Source organism: Laccaria bicolor, genomic scaffold, assembly GCF_000143565.1.
Source record: "Laccaria bicolor S238N-H82 LACBIscaffold_53 genomic scaffold, whole genome shotgun sequence".
In the NCBI taxonomy this organism is placed as follows: Eukaryota; Fungi; Basidiomycota; class Agaricomycetes; order Agaricales; family Hydnangiaceae; genus Laccaria; species Laccaria bicolor.
This window is the reverse complement of record NW_001889924.1, coordinates 227463-252466: the sequence shown is the minus strand read 5'-3', so window position 1 is coordinate 252466 and position 25004 is coordinate 227463. Positions and strand designations below refer to the sequence as shown.

The window sequence follows — 25004 nt, the reverse complement described above, 5'->3', positions numbered from 1 at the left end:
CCTACTTTGGCTTGAATAGATTGCAACTNGGGAATCAACAGTATCAATTTCCTCTGGAGTCATTCTATCGATGACTTTGTCGAGCGAATCACCAAGAATCTTTGGTCGACATGTTTCTAACCCATACCCGCAAACGTACAAAATGCATTGTGCGTTTCAACAGAGCAACATTGAACCATTCCTAGACATACCATAGGATCAGTAAGTAGCAACATATAAATCAATACACGCACCCTGTGTTGCCTGTTCCCGTCCAAGGCAGGATGAGGTTCTTCATCGGGATAAAGACGCCAAATCATCCCCTCCTTGTCTTGCTTCGCCAGAACCACGTACTCTCTAACCTGAGAAATTGAGCGCCAGTACTTCTTCTCGTTAGAAACGTCCAGAATTTCAGCAGCCGTCATCCTTGCTGGTGGGTGTCTCGTACCCTCAAACTTCCGGAAAATAAGGTTGTCTACACCGGAAGGAGAGTACTGGCAGCTCTGGGTTCTGAGTACGCTCGTCGACTACCACCCATTCATTGGGATTGAGCCTAAGTTGTTTTAAGCGCCACTTATTGAGCGAATTTCATTTCGTTGAAAAGCGTACTGGGATGGAATGAATCAAAGGGAATTTGGCCAGGCGAAACATTGCCGACTCGTAAATGATGAAGGAAAGGACAAGAATCAACGCTTTGATCGGCGAGCACGCGCAATACCTTCTTGTTGAAATTTCACGTTCACGGCAGGCATCGTTTGGACCTATGGTGGTAGTGAACAGGTGAACGAATCAACGAAAATACGGCAAACATTACGACTCATTTCTCCTTATCATCCACTCCTCAAGTTCGTCCAACATCATGGCCTTGAGTTGCACCATAAACAGCTTTGTGACAAAGGTACGCCTATCGAATTTTGGACTTCTTTCTTCCAATGTAAAATTGCTACCCTCAGTAACAGAAGCGCGTGATGATCAAGTCCTGCTAAAGGCGGCCACCACTCTGGAAACACATACAGTACAAGTCTTCGTACACAACCAGTACGTCGGTGTAAATCACAACTCATTGAAGCACTAGGTAACACCCCCCACATAAACCCACCATAATCGCATGGCTTCGACCCTCCTTTGTACTCCCCCCTTGAGATCCCAATCCCGCCATCCAAGTTTACATGGCCGACCTAGTGCCAGTCATAATATGGGAATCAAATCGAAGCACCCTCGTCGAGAAATCACTGAGGTTTCAACCGCCTCTGCTTCGACTCCACGCTGTTCAAGGAAGTTGTCTGCACGCAGTGATGCCAAAGCCGCACGAGGACGTAGCCCATCTTGGGCCAAATAACGCAGAGTGACGATCAGAGGCTGGAAATGGAGAATGCAAGGGTGTGCCAGTGCGAACAAACATGGCGGAAAGAGATCGCGCCCGTCCCGGCCCTTCCAATCATCCAAATTTTTCCTTCCGCCTCAATCCCTCATTCCACTTCGAATCCCGCGTCTTCCGCCTCAACTGCCTCTTTTCCACTTCAAATTTCATCAGCCCTTCATCCAGATCCTCATCCAAACTTCCCTGTATCGGACAACATAAACTCTGCTTCGTCGTTTATGCTTCATCGCCACGCGAAGTTCTTCCTCCATTGCTAGAATTCGCGTGCCTGAGGATGTTGTGTTTGATTTCAGGTTTCCAGTGAGGAGAAATGCCAGGGTTTCCGTGGACCTGAATGACGTGAAAGGAAGTTGAGATCTAAAAAAGGTTGGACGTAGCATCGCAGACTGTGCCCACAAAGCAGCCACCACCAGCTCCATCTACCTCTCCACCATCTCTGAATACGACCTATATTGGCACTACGTCCCGGGCCTCGTCTGCGAAGGCCTCTTTCGCATCTTCTCAGCCTCGATGAGGAAGGCCCCAGCTCCTACTCTCAAACTCCATGGGCCTCCATGACTCTCGTGAAGATGTCCATCAGCAACGGTACTTCTGGCCCGAGAGATTTTTGGGAAGGAGGAGTATGGGTTAAAGGACCTTAATGAGCCTGCGGCTTTGTAGACAGCAACGTGGGTGCAGAGTGGGGTGGCCTCAAGTGTGTGAAGATTTCGATCTTGCGCTCTTCACGGTGAGTTGTTTCTTGCGCTTCGCCCCTTTTCTGAAGCTGACTATTCTTGCCGTTAAGGACATCGTGGCGTTCACTACCATCTGATTTCTTGACCACTGGACGGGACATTATCCTTCCCTCACAAAAGTTGTAAATTGCAAGTGTAGAAGTGGTGTCCTGTAAGGTCTTACGCTTTTACGGAAACTTCTTGATCTAATTATGAATCGAAAAGTGAAGTTGTGCGTCATTGAGGTCGCCAGCAAAGCACTCTTCGGTGTCATCTTCTCCAGAGTGACAATGTTTGTGGGGGCCCAGCCTTAGGTTCAAAACCGAGCACCCTTCCTGTATTCCAAGCCACATTGGGAGTAGTAGGTTTTTGCGCAGTGTGGAATCGATAGTATACGCGAAGGGAGCAGGCTTCCCCTTCCCATAGACCGTGGCTGCAACTTGTGACGTGTTAGGCACTGCCAGCCTGGCGCTCATACAAACTAGTACCTTCATTCTGCGCGCACTGCTTGTGAGTTCTTCTCGACCTTTTTACCTCGGACGAAGCTGATCATTCTAGATATAAAGAGAATCGTCCCCCACTTCGACTCTCACACACTCCCTGATAATCAGTCGCGACAAGTCTTGACTGCAGAAGGGTTGTACAACTCGACGCCCATGATCGGCTCAGATTGCGGGTTCGTCGTATGGAAGGGCCTGCGCGTGTTTCACCAAAATGACGTGTCCAATCAGAAGGGGCGAACTCGTGCATCTCACCACTATAGATCCTACTTTTACAAGCAGGATATGGACGTTTCAAGACAAGGTGGGTCTGTTATATCCGTTCTCCCTTGTCTGTATGCTTACCAACAACAGGTTCAGGATCACGACGACAGTCACGACACCCAATGGTTCGGACAGCTCAACGTGGTGAGATGGTAAGCCCTCATCGACGGGAGCTCTTCATATCTGGTTGTCAATCAGTTACCTTTCAGGCTGCCAGAAAAGCACTCCTCACCGTTCAAGACCGACGGACTGACCGACCCAGTTCCCCCAAGGGTTTCTCATCGGCGACTCCAAATCCAGTGCCCAGAACTATGTAGACGTGCAATGCTGCTTAGCGCGGAACGGAAGAAGCTGGTCTGTGCGGTCAGGTGGGTTGAGTGTGATGTACGAACTATGCATACTCATCTTGGCTTTCTATTAGGGCAACGGGAAACATAAAATGGAACGTCGATTTTGGTGCAACCACCCCACCAGCTACAAACCTTTGTCCGAGACTGGTTGGAAGGACATCTGGATAATTACATGACCACTACACTAGCCATGACGTCGGCAAACTGGAACCACAAAACCTTCGTATTTAGGACTTGAATTGGTTGAAGAGTCGGAATCGCAAGTCGTACGTTGTCTATGCCTGTGCCGCATTTCCCTAATCCCTTCCTGCACAGATCGGCTCTACAATCGCTGCCACTCTGATTGACAGGAATGTCGTGTGTAATCACGTACAGCCTTTTCCGCTCGAACTCAAATTGCAAGTCCCTGTGAATGGTAGTCATTCTCGTTTGCAACTCTCTGTCGTAACTAACGTAATTGCTGAATCCTACTCTAGGACGAAGTCAAAGGACGACCCGATTGAATACTGCTTTCAACGTTTCACCGAACGGAACCACTCCGACTCCTTAAAACCCAGGAATAGCAGCCGCCAGCTCTGTCTGGATTGACGTCCGTTCGAGTTTGCATCGCAGGAGTATTCCTGCGGCGTCCCAGAGACAGGTGCTTCGAACGTGTGAAAGTTGGGTTATGAAGCAAGCGTCATTTGCTGCTCACCGTCATTGGTCTTCAACGATGCAAACGCTCTTTGACCGTGGATAGACTGAATGCTTGAAACGAACCGGGGCGAAGCCGTTAACTGTACACTAACAAAGTCTCGTTGAGAACTTGCTGGTCCAAGTGGTAGTAACCCTGTCCAAGGGGGGGAAAGGCAAGTGAAAATTCACTTCTTGGGGTTGTATGGCGTAGTTCTGATATCTCTCTGGGGCTAGCTTTCTGTTGGACGATAGAACGACTCGCTAGCCGTGACGGCAATGAAGAAAAGAGCGAATATATTTTGGTAAGGACAACATGAGTTGTGTCATTCGATGTGGATGCACATTGCTCACAGGCTTTGATGTAGCCTTATCCCCTGATAGTGGGGAGCATTCGGCGGGGAGCATTCAAGATTGAAGGTACGGCTTTAGGCAACCAATAAACGTGGAAACTATCGCGATTCATGGACAAATGAGTAGGGGGTGTGAGAAGGGAAGATGGGGGAGAACAGCGAAAGGATGGCTGTGGCGATTCTTGGCTGAGACGGGGGCTTCATTGACAAAATGGGATGGCACATCACGATAGAATTGTAGCTCATAATCGTACCAAAGTAGGATTTAGTCTCGTACTGCTCATTTTACAGTCACTTCTTCAGCCTTCCAGGTCTTCAGTCACCGTAGTTTGAGTCCTCTATGTGGTTGATGAAGGAAAATGATGTCGTGGAAAGAAGCCCGCTACCGAGAAGACTTGTCTGTGCTAAAAGGCGAACTCACGCCACTGCTGGAGCTTGAATGGCGACTCGAAGGGGCATTCACCTGGACTGGAATAAGGGTTCAGGGAAAGTTAACCTACTCACCCTCCCCTCGCCGTTTGGTTAATGTTCAGATCTGGCAACAAACATGCGCGCTTTCACGATCGTCGTGGGCAGATTGAGACTTGAAAAGCTCAGTTGGGGAGCCAAGGACGTGTGTATATATTGGAAATTCCATTCGAGTAAAGGGAATAGAGTTGTACGAACGGAAGAACGAAATTGAGAAAAGAGCCGTGAGTCAGTGACGTCACTCCTGTGACTGACCTAACCAATACACAGCCCACTGCGCTTATCTCGATTCTTCACCACTTCCACCATCTCAGGCATCCCAGCGACAAATGTCTCTTTCCAATGTTGAATCCCAAGCCTTAGAAGATATCGAAAGACAACGAACACGAGCAGACCGACTTCGATGGATCGCCAAGCACTTTCGTGTCCTCATCATTGGCCGCGCCAACGCGGGGAAGACAACCATCCTCCAGCGAGTTTGCAATACAACGGAACAGCCGAAAATTTTCAATCAGAATGGTCATGAGGTATTACATGTTCTAGACATCATCATCTATCATTGATCTGGATAGATTGACTTGTCGGAGCTCAATCCAACTGCACAGGTAATGTGGATCTACACTCCCTATTACATTTTACTGAAAGTGTCGCAGAGAGGGGAGCATGATATTGAGAATGAAATGATATTTGAGAGCAATACAGCATTTGTCTTTCATGACTCACGTGGCTTCAAAGCAGGCAGAACATCTGAGCTCGATAAAGTCAAGGACTTTGTGCGAAAATGTTCAACCAACAAAGAGCTCAAGGATCATCTGCATGTGATTTGGTAAGTGACTGAGTGGCAACATTGAAGTGCATCTGAATACATCCTGTGTAGGTACTGCATCCCAATTAATGATGAAGCCAGACCATTTACAAGAGCAGAGTTAAATTTCTTCGATGAGTGTGGGACTGGTAGAGGTGTGTCAATTATTGATAATCTCTTGAATTTCACCTTTCCTTTTTGTGCACAGTTCCTGTTATTGTCCTGTTTACAAAAGCAGATATGCTTGATGCCCAAACCATCAACTGGCTGGTTGATACTGGAATGGATGCTGAAGATGCTGCAAATAAAGCTCCAGAAGAGTCACTTGCCAGGTTTGAAGAGAAGTTTGGTCAGCAACTCTACAAGAAAAAGTATCCTCCCAAGGATCATGTGTATTTTCGAGGTATGACAAACTCATTAATTCATAGACAATGGATTAATTGCATTTAACAGACATGCAAAATCCTACAAGTGACTGCAGTGAACTGCTGAGGAAGACAGCAGCCACCTTTTTGTAAGAGGGCCAGAGAACCGACACATAACTGTTACACCAAAAGGCAGATAACTGAACAGTTAATTGTTCAGTCACACGGTTCTATATATGGTGTTGGACCCTGATCCTATAGGTTACGGCACAGTAGGTAAGCCGACCAGGATTACACTTTTCAGATGATAATACACTCTTACAGCTGTTTCTCACAGTGCAGCAAACTAATGTGGCTCTGTCAATTGAATATGCAATTATAAGGTAATTGCTGCATGTTTAATTATATGCAGATAAATTATTGATTACCTAGAATAATAGAGTTATGTTTCCAGGAGGATATACAAGAGGAGACACACACACACAGATGAGGAGTAGGACACATCATGTGAGAAGCGACACACCTGGTAACAATGTGTCGTTCTTCGCGATTTCGCATTTTCGAGTGTGCCGTGCATAAATTCGAAACTCCGTTACGAGCGTGATGAACACTGTCACGACTTGGTCACGACCGCTTTCTCATGAGGATATACAAGAGGAGACACACACACACAGATGAGGAGTAGGACACATCATGTGAGAAGCGACACACCTGGTAACAATGTGTCGTTCTTCGCGATTTCGCATTTTCGAGTGTGCCGTGCATAAATTCGAAACTCCGTTACGAGCGTGATGAACGCTGTCACGACTTGGTCACGACCGCTTTCTCATCACCACCACGACCACCATTTGCTTGCCTGTGCCCCACCACCCCCTGCGCTCTCTTCCTCCTCACCTCGCACCCTTGCTATGGCCGACAAGGACCGAGAGAACGGTTACGGGCCCCTTCAGGTGAGTTCCGACTCTGTTCAGCCCCGTATTTGCTAACAACCCACCTCCCATTACCTGGCGAATGCCCAGCAGGGCAAAGCCGGGGCGCTCCTCCCACCTCATGCCACGTCCGCCCCCAAATCAACTCCCGTTGCAAACGCAACCTGTGGACTACGACTAACCGCCTGTGAAAACGCACACAAAACCACCCAACTACCCACGGCAACAACTCAGCGCCCAGGATAAACCACCCACGCTGACGGAATCAGCTCACGAAAATGCCCCAACAGACGGAATCCAGCGCTGAGGCCCATCGACGAGGACCCAGCGCCACTTGGCGAACCAACAGGCAATACAGCACCGTGCAGCCAGGTGCGTACCATGCGCCTCCCCACTAAACAGCCCCGAATGACAGCGAAAACGCCAGCGCCCTCTCCGACGAGGCCACCACTGTGTCTCACTCGACCACGGCCGCGGAGACCACATGTTGACACCCAAGGCTGTCGACGGTGAGAATTCTTGGTAGGTACATTCCGGGGTCGCGATGTTGCTCCCTCTCTTAGAATCTACGTATAACTTAATGTATAGTAAGTAGTGTAAGGAATAAAACTTATAATGTCAAATTTTACGTGAGCATGGAGAGGCTGATTTCGACTTAACCACAGAATTTTTGGTGTATATGTACTCAATATCTAATTTGGCCGTCACACATCAGATTTTCAATCCAAAAAGGGAACATTGTGGCGGAATTTATCGAAATAGTATGGATAAGATTCGACACACATTCCTGAATAAGTGACCGACATTTGCCATCAATGTGTTGAACATTGGACAGGTGTGTCGTTCTTCATCACGTGTGTCGTATTTCATTTCTGTGTGTGTGTGTCGACTCTTGTCCGTCCTGTGTTTCCAGGTTGGAAATTATTCAAAAGAAAGAGAGAGTGGAGGGAGATGGTTGATGAAATGTTGCATTATTTTCCACATATGGTATGTGAACCTTACTTGACCATACAGCTGCCAGTGTAGAACAAAATAATATATTTAAACAGGTGGTAAGCCAACATCCAGTTGGTTTCAAAAATATGCTAATGGGACCATGTGGTGGGTTATGAACAGCTGTGAGTCAGGATCTGGCTGGCCCTTCCAGCTTGTTGCTGATAAGAGCATGCTCTGGGTTTTGAACAGCAATGTAAGTCAGGATCTGGCTGGCCCTTCCAGCTTGAAGTTGCTGATAAGAGCATGCTCTGGGTTTTGAACAGGCTGTAAGTCAGGATCTGGCTGGCCCTTCCTGCTTGTTGCTGACAAGAGCATGCTCTGGGTTTTGAACAGGCTGTAAGTCAGGATCTGGCTGGCCCTTCCTGCTTGTTGCTGACAAGAGCATGCTCTGGGTTTTGAACAGGCTGTAAGTCAGGATCTGGCTGGCCCTTCCTGCTTGGTTGCTGACAAGAGCATGCTCTGGGTTTTGAACAGCATGTAAGTCAGGATCTGGCTGGCCCTTCCTGCTTGGTTGCTGATAAGAGCATGCTCTGGGTTTTGAACAGGCTGTAAGTCAGGATCTGGCTGGCCATTCCTGTTTGGTTGCTGACAAGAGCATGCTCTGGGTTTTGAACAGGCTGTAAGTCAGGATCTGGCTGGCCATTCCTGCTTGGTGCTGACAAGGGCATGTCATGGGTTTTGAACAGGCTGTGAGTCAGGATCTGGCTGGCCCTTCCTGCTTGTTGCTGACAAGGGAATGTTTTGGGTTTTGGACAGTCTGTGAGTCAGGACCTGGTTGGCCCTTCTTGCTTGTTGCTGACACAAGCATGCTCTGGGTTTTGAACAGCATGTAAGTCAGGATCTGGCTGCCACCTTCCTGCTTGTTGCTGATAAGAGCATGCTCTGGGTTTTGAACAGGCTGTAAGTCAGGATCTGGCTGGCCCTTCCTGCTTTTTGCTGATAAGAGCATGCTCTGGGTTTTGAACAGGTTGTAAGTCAGGATCTGGCTGGCCATTCCTGCTTGTTGCTGACAAGGGCATGTCCTGGGCTTTGAACAGGCTGTGAGTCAGGATCTGGCTGGCCATTCCTGCTTGTTGCTGACAAGGGAATGTTTTGGGTTTTGGACAGTCTGTGAGTCAGGACCTGGCTGGCCCTTCCTGCTTGTTGCTGACACAAGCATGCTCTGGGTTTTGAACAGCATGTAAGTCAGGATCTGGCTGGCTCCTTCCTGTTTGTTGCTGATACAAGCATGCTCTGGGTTTTGAACAGGCTGTAAGTCATGATCTGGCTGGCCTTTCCTGCTTTTTTCTGATACAAGCATGCTTGAAGGCTGGCCCTTCTTGCTTGTTGCTGACAAGAGCATGCCTTGGGTTTTGAACAGGATGTAAGTCAGGATCTGGCTGGCTCTCCCTGCTTCTTGCTGACAAGAACATGCTCTGGGTTTTGAACAGAAAGTAAGTCAGAATCAGGCTGGCTCTTTCTGCTTGTTGCTGACAAGAGCATGCTTTGGGTTTTGAATAGCAAGTAAGTCAAGATCTGGCTGGATCTTCCTGCTTGTTGCTGACAAGAGGATGCTCTTGGTTTTGAACAGGATGTAAGTCAGCATCTGACTGTTCTTCTCTACTCATTGCTGATAAGAACATGGCCTGTGTTTTGAATAGAAGGTAAGTCTCAGCCTCCTTCTCTTTTCATTTTGCTAAGCATCATGAGATTGTGAGTTCAGTTGTAGAGATTTAGAAAAATATTTATGAAACTTTACTTCTTCAAATAGAATGTGAGTATTTTATTTTTTCTTTCCATCTTTTTCAAAAACTAGTATTCACTGAACAAAATACTATTTCCAGGCAGAGGATGTCCTCGATCATACAGACTTTTCCTTGGTAAACCCCCACTGTGTTCAATACCCTGACTACAACATAATTCTACCTAGATTCACAATACCAAAACTTTTGAAGATGTTGCCTTTCTATGTATTGGTGTGTCTACTCTCATTTATGACCACTCTATCATGACTGCTATTTTACTGCTCAGTGACTGCTATCATTGCAGAGCACTCTTTCTTTCTGTGGAAACAGAAACATTCAAAGTCCACTGCCCCCTATGAATTAGCCATTCAAAAGCTCAACTCATCTGTCAACTTGACAAAAATCAAAACTGCCATCGAGGAGGCCTCTCATATGAAAACCAAGGATCAAAAGAAACAGGCCCTTTTAAAGATTGCTATGGATAATCGTTTTCGTCAGTATCAATATTCCAAGTCTTCCAAGGTCTTCCCCTCATTTATTTGATTTTAGCTTTATAAAAGTTTCAGCCCATCTTCCCAGAATTTCATAAATGCAGCACATATCTCTAGTTACCACCCATTATGATGCACCTTTTGCCTTATTGTTCACAAAAAAACAGATTGTGTCATTTGAACAAAAGAAAGTCAAGGATGGTAAAGTCCACCAGCTTTTCTTGTTTTCAAGATTCCACAGGTGCCCTAGAATTGTTGTATGGGAGTTCAAAGAGTTGTTGGAGGACCATGAGATGAGGTTTCCAAACTTTGTCAGAAAAACACAAAAGATACAGGGTAAAAGAAACAACAGCTTAGCAATGAAGGAGGAATTGTGTGGGGGGTGGGAATCAACTCAAAAAGACATAGTTGAGTCAACCTCAATAGTCGGCATGATGCTTGCAGAAAAACGACCAAATAAAAATCAGCCCTCATCCCCTCTTCCTCAGCCCCAGCTTGCAGGTGTTGAACATCCTTGGCACTCCCAGATGACTTTTGGCTGAATGGCCATTTCTTCTCTTTCTTAGAGGTGTCCTTGCCTGACAAAGAAGAGGATTTACCATGCTGTGTGAGCTGTTCTTCAACGACGCTAGTGTTTGGAAGTCTGGTCTGGTCTGGTCTTTTGGTGCCCAGTGCCTTAGACCGTAACCGTAACTAGTGTTTAAAGGTTCAGTCCATAGGACCGCAAAAAACTGGTGGACCAAACTGAACCAGACCATGGGCCAGTCTTTTTTTCGGTTGCAGTTGCCCCAATTTGGGGTTGGTCCAGTTGCCGGTTGCCTCATTTCGAAAATATATTAAAACCATTCAAAGACTGGTTTTGATCGGTTGCAACCGGTTAAATGGTCACGTGCGTTACATACCCTTGTAACCACGTTTATTACCTTTTATTGGGTTTTTGTTTCATCAAAAACGGTTAAGAATTGAGAAAGATATAACCAAATCCATATTTTACCCGAGTCTCTACGAGATGTAATTTGGTTTCAGTCATAGCTATGTCAAATCTTCATTAAATCTCTTCAAAATTGGTAGAATGACGGGTATTTACATGCTTTACTATTTCATATAACCTGTTTATTTTTCAGAGTAATAATAGTCAAGATACAAATGGTTTATAAAAAGACCGGTCCTAGGTGGTTCGGTTCGGTTCTCTCAATATCTGGGTCGGTCCTAGACCAGTTGCGGTCCACGGTTGCGCATTTTGGGGGCAAAAAACCGGACTGAACTGAACTTGCGAACACTAACCGTAACCAGTCCTTCCAAATCAAGAAACCTCAAATAACTGGACCGAACCACGAGAGACTGGTCTTTTGCAGTCTTTTGCAGTCACAAGACCGGTTTTGACTGGTTTGCAACCGGTCTAGACCGGTTTTCATACAGGTGAGGTGCCCATAAAACAATATTCTAAGTAGTTTAATGAATGAGGGGTTAGTGTATGCGACTTGAGTTAGACTATGAATTCCATATCCAACTCCTGATCCCAAACCAAAGAGGCATTGTCCTCATCGAGCATCTCTTCAAATTCAAGGAAAGGCTCAACCTCCTCCTGCTGGAAAGCCGTCCACACAGCCATATCATAGAGGTCAGGTCTCCAAGCAGACCCCATGATTACCAGCTGTTCAAAGACTGTTGAACCCAGGCATGCACGGCGGTCTGTCACAATTTGTTTGCTGCCCGAAAATAACTGCTCACAGGGAACGGACAAAGCTTGAGAGGGGAGGATGTTGAGCGCGATACGTGCAAGCATAGGGTATAATGTTACATTGTTCTACAGAATGACGTGAGTGACTAAAATGAGTCGAAAGAAATGCCTTACCTGCCACCATTCAACGAGATCAGTGTTCTTGGTGACTTCCCGTTGCATTGTACTCAAATAACTGCGTAGCTCTGCTACCCAGCCCTCTATTGTGTCGGCAGTGAGAAGTGTTTTGCAATTTTTGTCAAATTCCGATGTGTCGTCATCGTTGGCATCCTGGGTCCCAGTACCTCTTTGAATGGGAGTAGTGCGGGGGCAAGTGTTATAGTATTGCGCCATCTAGTTTAGTACATGTTGTCAGCATAAGAAATTCGTGTTAATAGAATGAGCAACATATAGTTTTCTCGACTATCTTTCTGGCCTCATCTTGCCAGTCCTTCACATCAGGGTTTCCTGCCGCAATTTCCACTGCTTGTTCGTCGGGTCCACCCCAAGCCATCTTGATGTAGGCGAGCTTGTAATAAGGGTGAAGCACTTTAAAAAGTTTATTAGTATGTGTCTTTCCATGAGGGGAATCAAAGTCTTACCGAGTGCCTGTACAAAACTGGGCTTTTCATTGAGACAGGAATAGTACTTACCCACCTTCTCTAGGCCATCATTGAGTGCATCCTTGTACAGGGCATATTTAGGGCTATCTCGCTTCTTCTCCCATGCCAATTGAAGTTGCTTGAGCGTGGGAAGTGTGTGCCACAGAGTTGGCTCCTGCTCCGAGGAGAAGTATTGTTGAATGTGATTAGAATCCTAATTGAATTTCATTAGTATCACCTCTTTTAGCAAAATGAAAGGACTTTACCACAAGTATATCATGTGCATCGACTACCCTCGTCCAATCTGACTCAACCATCTTGAAGGAAGACCAGGGGATGTGTTTCACAAGACGATTATTGCGCTGCAACGTGGTAATCAGGCCATACATCTCATCCGCCAAGCTAACAAATAATCTGATCAGCTGTCAATGAGGTATCAGTGAGATGAACATGTAATAAAAATAGTGATCCGTACCTGACGCAGTTTATTAGCTTGGTCGAGCATTTTGAATGCTGTCCCCCAATGGATATTGCTATGTAATGGTATCTTGAGGGCTTCAGGGACTCCGCAACACATCTGCGTACTGTGGAAGTATTCAATACGCTGCCTGGATGCTTGAATCTGCAGGTAGATATTATGAGACAGCATGTGAAGTTTCAGGGAAATGAGCATTCTTACCTTGATTGCAAGTGTCCAAATGGCAGCAATCACATCAAGGGAACCACCTAAAACACAATTATCAGGTCAGGTGGGATCATATTCCCAGATGGCTGTCGCATTTTTGACAGCCAGAATCTTCATGATGTGGCCTATAACGTCAACATTGCCAAGGTTGACAATGTGTCCCAAGCAACTATGTACAACGAAGTTCAATCAAGAAGAATAGAAATAAATGAACAAAATGTACGGTAGCTGTTGTTCATCACTGTTCCATTCGAGGCCTCAGCAGGTGTGAATATCTTGGATCATTTTGCAGGTAGTGTTGTTATTTCCTGTGTTATCTAATGTCGCTGTATACAGCTGATCAGAATCAGTGACCCGAATATCAGCAGGGTCAATGACAGGCGACAGTGACAGGACAAACCTTTGTTCCAGTTTTGTCCATGATCCCAATGCGGTCGAGCAAACCCACAGAATATCTTCCGAGGTTCTCCCCGCTATGTCCACCTGATAACGCCTTGAAGTCAATGACCACCGATTTCAGCTTCCACTTCCCATCCGCCACTGCAATCCAATGCGCAGTCATTCCCTGAAACCCTGCCTTCGTCGTATCGGCTGACCATCCATCTTGAGTTATCGACACCTTTCCAGGAGCTGCCTAAAGTAAGTCCTCAGCATTATCTGAAGCGTCAAAAATTGAACTTCTTACAGTTATTTCTTTCTTTAGCTGCTTCATGTGCTTGGTAAACTTGTTGTGAAGGTGAATCTTGGCATTGTAGGAGCTGGGAAGGTCATGTGTTGTTGATTTCGGCCTCATCGCCACCAAGGTGTTCCAAAACGCAAGGTTATCAGCCAGAGCAAGTGACTATGGGTGTGTGACAAGTCATTCATTTGAATGGAACATCAACAAATGACTTACTTGGTTATTAGTTGCAATCAACTTCGTGACTGCATGGAGGGCTGCCTCCCTTGTGAAATCGCGTGGTCCTGTAATGGTCTTGAAGTCTAGCAGTTGTTGCTGCTGCTTCTTTGTCAGTCAACCTCGGTGTTTAGCCTCCTTCTCCTCCTCCATGGTCTTCCAGATATTGTGAGGTATGGCCCAATGGCTCATCGGTATGTCTTCCTTTTCACATTTTTGCTTGTAAAGATCAAAATGCTGACGGATGTGTGCACGACAGGAAGAATTCCCTCCCTTGTGGAAGGCCTTGCACTTCCCATGTGCTTTGACAAATGCCTCATCACCCCTGGTCAGTAAGTAAGCATCTCCATGGAATGGTAGTGTGACGGCTTACTTGCAAACAGTACACCATCGTCCCATCAATGTATCATACTCATCTGCACTTATCTTGAACTTCATGGTGACTTTGTCAGTCATTATGGTCAGGAGGTTGAGCATTGATTCTTTTTTTACAGGCTTTTCTTGTAGGTCGGCTCCACATTGGTGGTTGTCAAGACCATCATTCTAGGATATGGTGAGTTAATGTAGCTTGTGGCAGGTGATAAGGGCTAACCTCTTGTTCATCAGCTGACTGCTCATCATCAACACCATCATCCACTTCCTCAACATCCTTACCCCACCGTTCACTGTCGTCGGCCACCTCCACCTCATCTGAATCTGGAAGGTTGAGACGCTGCTGCTTGCCAGCCTTCTTCTTGGCTCTGCGTGCTGACTCAGAGTCATCACCCGAGGAAAGTTCTTCATTCTCAGAGTTGTCGGAGTCTTTTATTGCCCATTTGAAGCTGCCCTGCATCGTCGCCGTTTTTGTGTTGCTCTTCTTTGTGCGCGGCTTCCCCGTTGGCTTGGGATCATGGAGCCTCGGCGGTATTCCTTTTGTGATCATTCGAGTAGTAATAGCCATTGTAGAGTTGAGACAGCAGTGTATTTAAAATTTCAAGTCATATGTGACAGCAGTGGATATTTGGCAATGCATTTTCTAAGGTTCTCGTCAAAAACATAGTAATTATATCCTAAGTTCTAAGCTTGGCCCCACCAGAGTTTGAAGGCTCGAAAAACTGGTCTTTAAGCAGTTAATCCGGTCTTTGCTCAGTCTTGAATTTTTGGAATCCATAGAGGACCATAGACCAAACCGCGGTTACAGTCTTTGTTGGTCCTCATAATTTGCGGTCTTGATTGGTCACGGTCTTTTTCCAGTCCTGTGACCGGACTTCCAAACAATAGATGACGCTGTTGTTCATCTGTTCTATGACTTTCTTCATGACACTGGTGTGTTTGCATGGATGCACAGAGGCAGCTTGGAGAGAGGCAGAGTGGATGAAGGGTTCAATTGTTACTGTTTTCTGGGTGTGGTCTGCTGACATGTCTTGGAAGATTTGGGAGGGGGTTAGTGGGGTGCAGTTCTGTTGTTTTCATTAGCTAGTGTAGAAAAAAAAAAGGGAAGAAGGTAAAGGCGAATCTTGTTGTAGCCGATCAGCCAAACTCGTGGAGTCTGGTAATACTTGTTGTATGTGATCATCACATCATACATGCAGACTTGAAGAAGATTGCCCTTTGTGACTTCTACATTGGCACTACAAAGAAATTGTCAGCACTCTTTCGGTTTCCAGCAACCCCAACAACAATATTCCTAGCATCAGCCACCCCAGCAGCAGCAGGTATAACTGAGGCTTTAGGCACAGCTGTGATCAGCTCAGATTGTGGGTTCATTGTATGTAAGAAAATGACGTGTCCAATAACAGGGGCCAAACTCATGCATCTCATCGCTGTCAGATTACAAGCAGGACATTGACATTTCAAGTCGAGGTGGGTCTGTTATATCCGTTCTCACTTGTCTGTATGCTTACCAACAACAGACTCAAGATTACAACGACAGTCACGACACCCAATGGCCCAACAGTTCAACATGCTTAGATGGTAAGCCCTCATTGACAGGAGCTCTTCATATCTGGTTTATCAATCAGTTACCTTTCAGGCTAGTGTTTAAAGGTTCAGTTCAGTCCGGTTTTTTGCCCCGAAAACGCGCAACCGTGGACCGCAACCGGTCCAGGACCGACCCAGATATTGAGGGAACCAAACCGAACCACCTAGGACCGGTCTTTTGCGGTCCATGATACCGGTTCAGACCGATCCAGACCGGTTTTTTTGCGTATAATTTATTATATCAATATAAACCATTTGTATCTCAACCATTATTACTCTGAAAAATAAACGGGTTATATAAAATAGTAAAGCATATAAATACCCGTCATTCTACCAATTTTCAAGAGATTTAATGAAGATTTGACATAGCTATGACTGAAACTGAATTACATCTCCTAGAGACTTGGGTAAAATATGGATTTGGTTATATCTTTCTCAATTCTTAACCGTTTTTGATGAAACAAAAACCCAATAAAAGGCAATAAACGTGGTTACAAGGCTATGTAACGCACGTGACCGTTTAACCGGTTGCAACCGATTAAAACCAGTCTTTGAACGGTTTTAAAAGATTTTCGAAATGGGGCAACCGGCAACCGGACCAACCCCAAATTGGGGCAACTGCAACCGAAAAAAAGACCAGTCCATGGTCCAGTTCAGTTCGGTCCACCGGTTTTTTGCGGTCCTATGGACTGAACCTTTAAACACTATTTCAGGCTGCCAGGCAAGCGCTCTGGGATCAGCCCAATTTTATCCAAGGGTTTCTCACCGCCTGCTTCAAATCCAGTGACCAGAACTATGTAGACATGTGGTTTTCTATTAGGGCAACAGGAAACGACACAATGGAACATCGATTTTAATGCAACCACCCCACCAGCTACAAAATCGGTTGGTATAACATCTGGACCCCTACAAAACCTTCGCATTTAGGACTGAATTGGATTGAAGAGTCGCAATTGGTATGTTGTCTATGCCTGTGTCACATTTCCATAAACCCTTCCTGCACAGATTGGCCCTACAATCGCTGTGTGATCACGTACAGTGTTTTCTGCTCAAATTCAGATTGCAAGGTTGCAGTCATTCTCGTTTGCGGGTGCGTGGCAGCATGAGAGCTCGCTTGCACAGAGTGGTCGATGAACTTATTGAATACCTTGTCATCTACAGTCAATACTCGTCTTTCGACTACGATGCTTTACTCACTCGGTTGTAACATGAATCAGCAGACTGCTAGGGACTTTAAGGGCTCTTCAACCATGTCATCTGGCGCGTTCAGAAGGGAAACATTTTTGGTCGAGAGCTACATGAAGGAAACTCCAGAAAGGGCATTGTACAAGCTGAAGCAGCCTGCATTAAAAGGAAGCTGTGTTACATACTGCCTTTCATGTATATCCTCCATTTAACCATAACACCAGCTCTTGGTCCTATACAAAGTCATTCTACTGGCTTCTCTTCGTTCAAGTTAGTGGCGCACTTGTCTTCTTTATTCAACACATCAGCTTCGCGGTTCATTTTTGTTTGGATTACGGCACGTGTATACAGACAACATAGTACATACTACATACTATCAGTGTCCGGGAGTTTGATATGATTCAGGAGTTTGAAATCCTTATGTTCCTCCCTCAATATTGACACTGGCTTACTGGGATTTTTTTCTGGACTAATTATGACTGTCACTAATATGAATATGAACTTTTTTTCTGCAACAACTGAGTTTGACGAGCGCAGGATTTTAAAAGGTGGTTTTCAGCCCATCAAAATGTGTGATGTATGCAAATGTTTTCTAAGATCTGATCTGATCCTTTGTATGAGGCTTTCTAAAAATTTACAGACGTATACTAGTAAACTATGAGACTTCAAATATGAGAAATTGAGCAGAAATACTAAGACCTCCACTTACAGTTCAATGAACTCTGATTTTCTGTCTGCTGAGCGTGACAAGCATGATCTTAGGCTTTACGGATTTGAACCCTGACAGTCACATCACCTATCAAAATTCTGACAGTTGGATGTGACCTGGACGTGACAACCATTTCAATCTCCTGAAACAATCGACTTTGACGACTGGTAAGCCTCCATCAGCTTCCAAAGCTATCCAATAAAAAAATAAAATAAATATTCATGTTCACAAGACACGTATGTATGACTGTGCAAGATTTGAATGCCCGGCGTGTAGCGGTTGTGGTACAATGTGGCCAAAGATCAATTTGTTTCAAAATCCTGGACACTGATACTAGTAGTAGACAGGAAATCAAATTGTTAAGTCACGCTTTGCCTACGCCCCAATCCTTGTCCTCATTGTTCTCGAAGGCCTTAACTGCACTTTGTAGCTCCTCCATACTCTCAGGTTTCATCTGATACTCCTTGATCAATTGTATGATCTTTGCCAGAGCTGCATCCCGGTCAAAGCAGCCTGCCAGCTTCACATGTTCCTTAATCTCCTTGTGAACTTTGCTCCTTTCAACTGAAATGCTGTAGGCCTTAAAGACGAGCTTGATCAAGCGGCGGGAAAGGCGCAGATGGGCATTCACCAGGAGGCCAAAAATTATTTGCATAATAATTATGAAGTCAACGATGTATGCCATTAAACATTGTAGCATGAGTGCCCTAAGGTTTTCTCACTTAGCATTTTAACACGGCATAGTGATGAAGACATATGATTGCTTGTACACATTGAAAATCCATTTTGCCAGCAAGAGAGACGCAACAATCGGAATCACAATGGGAGCAGCAGGTGAAGTTAAACCCCCAATTAACGCAGTCAAGCCACCAAGCAGTGAATAAGCACGGGGACTGACAAGTTGTAAAAAATAAGGTGGCACAGTCGACAAAATTGACATACAATATGGTGTTGGGATCTGACGGCTCGTCATATTGATTCCCAACAAGTTCGATCATTAGCTTTTTCAGTTCCTTGCTTTCCAGATACTAAGAGCACAGTTTCCATAAGTGTGAGAAGATGGAATGATGTTAGAGTATTTACCCCGCAACCATCTTGAATGTTCCACACTTCAACGATATCAGTATGTAGAACCTGAAGGCATTCTTCTATAGTTTTTCCTGGAAAATTCACGCTAGCTACGAGGCCCATCCAATAACCTGACAAAAAAAGGGGTAGCTTAGTTTAACTTTCACTGAGCACACCGAAAGACTCATACGCTTCTTCCCAACCCTTGAAATAGGTGTCAGCATGACATCAAGAGAAGACGAACGTTTGAATGCTCACGCAATCACCGCATCGATCTTTACAGCTGGATTCACGCGTTGGGCGATGGCGGAGACTAGCGCAACATCTTCAGCAACGTCAACTGCCAGGGTGTTTTTAACACAGTCAGTAGTGAGACGGACAAGCTCGTTCAACATCTTTCTGGTATCCTTGTATTCTTTATTGGCTGTGTTGGCAAAAAGTATAAGCACAGGCCCAAGATGTCTCTTGTAGCTTACTTGAGACGGCAATGTGCGGAATGTCTATACCGACGACAGTTGCGTACTTTTAGCCCCACAATCCATTGTTCCCGTTTTAGAAATTGTAGTGGTTGTATTTGGCTACACCCTCTCCGTCCCCCAAAATGGTTGTTCCACCCGAATCAAAATGAACGCAGGCCAACCAGGTTACTCTAAGAGCGAGCTGGTGGCCTTCATCTCACGGGGGTACTGTTGATGTGCCAAAGCCACTTCATGCCAGTGACGCGTTGCATGTGTTATGTCACGTTGATAACTTGACTGATTTCATCATGTGCTATAACGAGAAATTCAATGTATTCAACTAAAATTGAGTGTACTGATAGGTAGGTGCATAATAATAAGAAGGATAGGTAGGTGCATGATAAGAAGGATAGGTAGGTGCATGATAAGAAGGATAATGTAAGGAGGGGTTCACTGTGGGGTGAGGGGGAGCAGGGATGGAAGCTGAAACTGGGGATTGACAAGGAGAAGGAGGGATGGGGGCAGTAAGAGCAGAAGTAGGAGGGGGAGAAGGAGGGATGGGGGCAGCAGAAGTAGGAGTAGACATAGCCAGAGCACGAAGACATTTGATGATGGCTGCATTAGTTCCCGCAGCCTTCTGGTTGTGAAATTTCGCAACCTTATTCAATTCCGGGCGCTTGAGGCTCTGCAGGACTACAAGATCGTGTAGGCTGATGGCCGCAGGGTTGAACAACGGCACTGTTGGAGCATCCGCAGCTAGCGCCGATGTCAACGCTGGCGCTGTTGCAGCTAGCACTGATGTCGACGCTGCGAGAACCTTGTCGGAAACTGCTTCTCCTGCTCCTGCAGGTTGGGGTACTCTAAAATATATTAGATATAAGGATGTCAGCTGTATGAACTGCGACGCACCCAATGTCGATAAGCGGCTGTCGAGCATCTGGTCTCGCTTTTTTCCCTGATCGTTCCCCCCCTGCATACGGATCTGTGTGGGTTCTCGCACGTTTCCCTTTGACTTTGGCCCCCATTATTGATGCGGTCTCTGTCCAGGAGTGTTGGTTTGGTGCCACCCGCTTCTTCCGTGGTAGTAGAGACTTTGAGGGACCAAGAGAATCATTGACATTGTTGAGGTGTTCGCCAAGGTCCCGTAGTTCATCGGATATCTCTGCGGGGGGGTTAAAGAGAAGCTGATTTGCGAGTTCTTGAAGCTTTGAGGCGATTTGGACAATCTCATCGGAGTTGTTGTCGTTTTTGAACTGTTTGTCGCTGATGATCTCCTCATCGCCGTCCTCGTCGACATGTTGAGCATAGCCAGAAAGTGATGTCGCCGAAACGAAGGTGATGGTTTCGGGGAAGTGAAGCTGCACAGCACTAATGTGCTTACAGAAGTTGACCAATGGGAATGAGAGGCAGTTGCAGCGGTATGAGACAAGATCAACGTCATAAGCAAAATTCTGAATTGATTGTGATTTCACACGAAATGCTGAGGGGTCTTCAGCTGTGCTGATATCAGATTTTTGAATCGTCTTTGCACGCTCGGCAATCTCAATGCGCCTTCGAAGTTCAAGGTCAGGTCCTTCAAACCCAAGGTGTTGACGATGGTGTCTTGCCCTGAAATAGGGAATTGCCTTCTCAACGAGAACATAGATTAAATGGTCGAGACGGCGATTCCGCTTGCCCTCCATAAATTTACCTTTCAGTAAATGGTGCCAACTAAGAAAAAAATACGTTAGACCATCTCGTGGTGGAACAAAAAGAAAACTCACGCTTCAACAAGCATATTTGTCTCGCAAATCTCAAAAATAGTTCGGTCTTGTCTGAATACTGCAGACCACAACCTAGTCTCATTGAGCCAATTAGTGCGGAGATATCCAGTGAGACTTTCTGGTGCGAGCTTTTGGATTTTCGCCGAGCAATCGTCAAATTCTTCTTGTGTAGTCATACGTGGCCATTTCTTTAGTAGCGCCCATAAATCAGGGTAATGTGTCGTCACGAAATGCTGGTGCCATGCATGCAAAACATGCCACCAACAAAGGAGAAGGCGCGACTCGGGGTATTGCCCCTGAATTGCATTCATCTGACCTCGATCCTTATCGGACATGAATATTTTTGGTACAACATGTGAGTTCTGATGTTGAACCGTCTTCAGAAAAAACTCAATTGTCTCTTCCTGTGCGTTGGAAGAAATCATCCAAGCAGCAGGCATTCCTGCTCATAAAAATAAGTCTAGCATTTGTGGATTAAGAAAGTATTCAACGTACCATGACCCCACTTATCACGAATAAGCAGAGTAAATAGACTCATATTCTCGTAATGCGTTGTATTGTGAGTGGCATCCAAACCGGCAAAACGATGTCCATGGTTACGCCAACATTCTCGTTGATATCTCGTTTGTATGATGAGGATGAAGATTTCTCCAGCTAAATTGGAACCAGGGGGGGGAGCACTTGAAGATGTTTTCAAGCTCACGAAATGCCCCTCAGCCTTTAGCTTTTCAGCCCATGCCACCACGGAGGGTCCATCTCCACCCGCCAAGCGAATGGTCTCCTCCTCGATGGACTTCTGGATCCTGTAAACATCACGAAATGTGGTCAATTGCTTTCAATTAACGGCTTCTTCAGATGGCGAGGACATATTTAGATTGGTTGATTCTTTATATGCCTCCTTTCCGCGAATGGTATTGAGCTAAATCAAGAACAGTTTCACTCATTTGAATTTGAATGCAATTTACGCGCGTTTACATACCACTTCTTTGACCTCCATCCCAGAATGAAGCAACCTCTCAATTTCTGTGCGTGCCGCGTCTGGAAGACGCGTGAAGCACGCGTTTTCTTGCCCAATCATGTGCATGTGCTCGGATTGATACGCTCCAAGAACAACACTCATTCCTGGGTAGGTCTTTACAGTGAGACGACAGTCACAGCGAGTGCGCTTGAGTGGCACACTGCGCGTCCACCCAGGCTTCTTCTTTGTGTACTTGCTGGCTCCACCGGCTCCCTGGCGTGCACAAACGAAGTAGTGGGTCTCGACCCATCGCTTGTTAGGCCTCTTGTTACGCCATATCTCTTTTCTAACAAGCTCTATGTTCTTCCTTTCTTCCTCCGCACACACAAACGACTCCATTTCAGCCCATGAGTCCCACTGCAAGTCGTACCCATTCTCTCGATCATATTCGAAGGTCCCGATCAACTGATTGACAGGCGTGGAATGCGGTTCCTCAATGAAGGCAAGGCCTGGATCATAATTTGGAATATGGAAGGTCGTCGTCGAATGCGGGAGAGGAATAACGCACCCATGGCCCATCGTCAAAGTAAACACGTCAGCTGCATCAGAAATAGCGCACTCAGGAAAGATTGTCGAATTAAACGTGTCCGACGCGTCGGAATTAGCGCGCCGGTGCAAGGATGTTGAACTGGTCGTGTCAGATCCGTCGGAATTAGCGCGCTCGAGAGGGGGTGACGTGTTTGAGGTAAATTTGAACGCGAAAACAGACATTTTGCGACTTTTTGAGGGGATGATGACACTGAGAGTTGAAAATGTGGACATTTTATTGTTCTATTCTACTGTAGTTGAATGGTGGCCTCAGTGAGTTGAGCCAGGTCAACTTGAGGCATGTTCAAGGCATGTTTACGAATGGGAGAACCCGATTCGGTCTGGGGAGGGTGCAGCCAAACACAACCACCATAATTTCTAAAATGGGAACAATGGAGCGTGGGGCTAAAAGTCAAAAGCTCACATTGTCTGCAGAGGACGTCTGGGATGAGGAGGTCGCGTGGGATGTCCCACTCTGTGTGATAAGCGAAAGAGTGATTCCCTTTGCCCACCAGGTGGGAAGGTGAGAGGTGCAGATGGGCTTCTTCGGCAGAACTGGGAAGAGAGGAAGGCTCATGCATTGCATATACCCAGGGTTCAGTTGATCCAGGGATGAGGCTGTCCATAGAGTGCTAATGCTGAAGAATGTTCTTCAGGCTTAGCACCCTTCCGAAGAGCTTCCTCGACCTCATGGTCTGAGATCAGTTTCTCTTGTTCCTTTTCCATCTTCTCTCTGCCAGCAGGAGAGGCGTTATGGCTATAGGCGTGGACTATGTCGGGTTTTGAAGACCATGGTTGAGGATGGTGTTCCTTGAAGTGGCCATCTCGAACTTGAAGCAAACGGAACTGGTCATGAACATAGAGAGTCATTGGCAGAAGGTGTAGTGGAAGACGTTGTTGAAGAATCGGCAAAGAATTGAAGGTCGTGTCGAACGGCTCCTAGAACGAAAGAAAAAGGTCAGACAAGATGCGGAAAACGCAGAAAGAAAATACCAACAGGACGAATAAATCCCTCCTTTTTTCTTTCCCCCTCAGACTTGCTCAATGTCTTCGAGATCCTCATTTCAACATCCTCAACAAGCTTCGCGATATCACAAGGGAAGCTCTCTTTCAGATCTTCCTCCTCCTCCACAAGCTGCAACTCCTCCTTTGTGTAATCCTCTCTGCTCGCTTTCATCCACTTACTCCCAGTCGATGTCAACTGCAACCCACCAAAATTGTGCATACGTCGGACATGGTAGAAATCAAACAGCGTCGCACCCCAGTGCTGTACCTCATTGGCTACCATCTTCCCTAGCATGCTGTTTTCAGACAAAAGTGGCTTTCCCTTTGGGTCGCGAGGCCAGGTGGAAAAAATGAATCGGTGTCGAGTGGTTGGTGCCTGGTGACGACTTGAGGCGATCTTTTCGGACTGGGTGTGCAGGAGAGTGAGACGATCAAGGGAATCTTGTCTGGATTTATGGGGTCGTTTGCAGCTGAAAACTTGCTCTTTTAGTTTCTTGGATTCTTCTGGGGTGTAGGGAAAATCTTTTCCCCAATTGCTGTCAGAGCTCAAGCTGGGAATCGTGTCGATTTGGATGGCTAAGCCATTCGATAGCTCGACATCCATTTGGTCTGCAAGTGTGAGATATTATTGATTATGAATGCTGTAAAATGGACTTACAATCTGGTTTAGTCGTGAAGGTGGAAGAAAAATAATGAAAGAAAGGAGAATGACTCAAGTACGCCAGAAGATCAAGATCCTGCTCGCCCCTTTCCTCTCAACGCCTTGATCGGCGCGCATGCACAATACCGTACATCTAATATATAAAGAGAGGACGGTTGACAGTTATTACATAATAGATCATGTAAGCAGCCTCTTTGTCTTTTACTGAGCTGCGTCAGTGGCGTTTCCCAGGAATGTCACATGGTGTGACCACAACCACAGAACATTGCTCCCAACCACATTCTGTAATAGTAAATTTTGTATAGTGCTGCATGAATTTTTTGTGAGTGTTTTTGTGGTCACAGCAGCCTCAATTTCGCTTTTTCTGTACTATTTTTTACCCCCCACTTCCCTATATCCATTGATGGTGTATATTTCTCCTACTTTGAGATCTATGCAAATTAAATTTCAGGTGGATTTTAGTTGCTCAACAGATTTTCATCAGTGGCCTACTGAACTGTAATTTATGATGCATGGTATGGTACTGTGTAAGCCATAGCCAAGGGTTGAAAAATCACTTCAGTCACCCACTAACAACTGACTATTAGTCTTGCAAACTCCATGAATACTACGGGACTAAATGTCAGGGTGTATATCTATATTGTATATATTCTGGGGCTTGTATATTTCCACTTTTACATAAATATATTTTGACGTCCAATGTCACACCAAATATATTTCTAGTGTGTCACACACCCCAAAATATATTTCTTCACTGA

At 45.8% G+C, this 25004-nt stretch overlaps 8 protein-coding genes across 8 annotated transcripts; 4 read left to right on the top strand and 4 right to left on the bottom strand.

Moving 5' to 3' along the window:
• Positions 1-88: 88 nt before the first annotated feature.
• Positions 89-404, bottom strand: LACBIDRAFT_312624 (uncharacterized protein; the record flags this gene model as incomplete). Its single annotated transcript, XM_001888237.1, has 2 exons — positions 89-181; positions 234-404. The coding sequence occupies 2 exons, from the start codon at positions 402-404 to the stop codon at positions 89-91; spliced, it is 264 nt and encodes an 87-aa protein (XP_001888272.1).
• Positions 405-1904: 1500 nt separating this feature from the next.
• Positions 1905-3690, top strand: LACBIDRAFT_333619 (uncharacterized protein; the record flags this gene model as incomplete). The annotated part of the gene is made up of 11 exons (XM_001888282.1): positions 1905-1986; positions 2021-2087; positions 2559-2583; positions 2685-2749; positions 2837-2877; positions 2928-2989; positions 3173-3205; positions 3259-3334; positions 3419-3453; positions 3503-3544; positions 3664-3690. 11 exons carry the CDS (start codon positions 1905-1907, stop codon positions 3688-3690), a joined length of 555 nt encoding a protein of 184 aa, XP_001888317.1.
• Positions 3691-4975: 1285 nt separating this feature from the next.
• On the top strand, positions 4976-6003 carry LACBIDRAFT_312621 (small GTP-binding protein domain; the record flags this gene model as incomplete). Its single annotated transcript, XM_001888281.1, has 6 exons — positions 4976-5207; positions 5253-5285; positions 5334-5506; positions 5558-5640; positions 5694-5888; positions 5939-6003. The coding sequence occupies exons 1-6, from the start codon at positions 5010-5012 to the stop codon at positions 6001-6003; spliced, it is 747 nt and encodes a 248-aa protein (XP_001888316.1). The 5' UTR covers positions 4976-5009.
• Positions 6004-6641: 638 nt separating this feature from the next.
• On the top strand, positions 6642-7270 carry LACBIDRAFT_333617 (uncharacterized protein; the record flags this gene model as incomplete). Its single annotated transcript, XM_001888280.1, has 3 exons — positions 6642-6800; positions 7070-7151; positions 7182-7270. The coding sequence occupies 3 exons, from the start codon at positions 6642-6644 to the stop codon at positions 7268-7270; spliced, it is 330 nt and encodes a 109-aa protein (XP_001888315.1).
• Positions 7271-7742: 472 nt separating this feature from the next.
• On the top strand, positions 7743-10088 carry LACBIDRAFT_333616 (uncharacterized protein; the record flags this gene model as incomplete). Its single annotated transcript, XM_001888279.1, has 30 exons — positions 7743-7766; positions 7829-7831; positions 7896-7897; positions 7965-7968; positions 8039-8041; positions 8109-8111; positions 8179-8181; positions 8250-8252; positions 8321-8323; positions 8392-8394; positions 8462-8464; positions 8532-8534; positions 8602-8604; positions 8673-8675; positions 8743-8745; positions 8813-8815; positions 8883-8885; positions 8953-8955; positions 9024-9026; positions 9136-9138; positions 9206-9208; positions 9276-9278; positions 9346-9348; positions 9416-9418; positions 9456-9467; positions 9526-9528; positions 9599-9634; positions 9685-9730; positions 9786-9992; positions 10066-10088. The coding sequence occupies 30 exons, from the start codon at positions 7743-7745 to the stop codon at positions 10086-10088; spliced, it is 420 nt and encodes a 139-aa protein (XP_001888314.1).
• Positions 10089-14009: 3921 nt separating this feature from the next.
• Positions 14010-14832, bottom strand: LACBIDRAFT_312616 (uncharacterized protein; the record flags this gene model as incomplete). Its single annotated transcript, XM_001888236.1, has 3 exons — positions 14010-14217; positions 14266-14435; positions 14485-14832. The coding sequence occupies 3 exons, from the start codon at positions 14830-14832 to the stop codon at positions 14010-14012; spliced, it is 726 nt and encodes a 241-aa protein (XP_001888271.1).
• A 3277-nt stretch (positions 14833-18109) lies between these two features.
• LACBIDRAFT_312614 (uncharacterized protein) lies at positions 18110-19208 on the bottom strand (the record flags this gene model as incomplete). Its single annotated transcript, XM_001888235.1, has 6 exons — positions 18110-18452; positions 18516-18638; positions 18688-18773; positions 18829-18944; positions 19004-19017; positions 19072-19208. 6 exons carry the CDS (start codon positions 19206-19208, stop codon positions 18110-18112), a joined length of 819 nt encoding a protein of 272 aa, XP_001888270.1.
• Positions 19209-23177: 3969 nt separating this feature from the next.
• LACBIDRAFT_312612 (uncharacterized protein) lies at positions 23178-24189 on the bottom strand (the record flags this gene model as incomplete). Its single annotated transcript, XM_001888234.1, has 2 exons — positions 23178-23519; positions 23578-24189. The coding sequence occupies 2 exons, from the start codon at positions 24187-24189 to the stop codon at positions 23178-23180; spliced, it is 954 nt and encodes a 317-aa protein (XP_001888269.1).
• Positions 24190-25004: the final 815 nt, after the last annotated feature.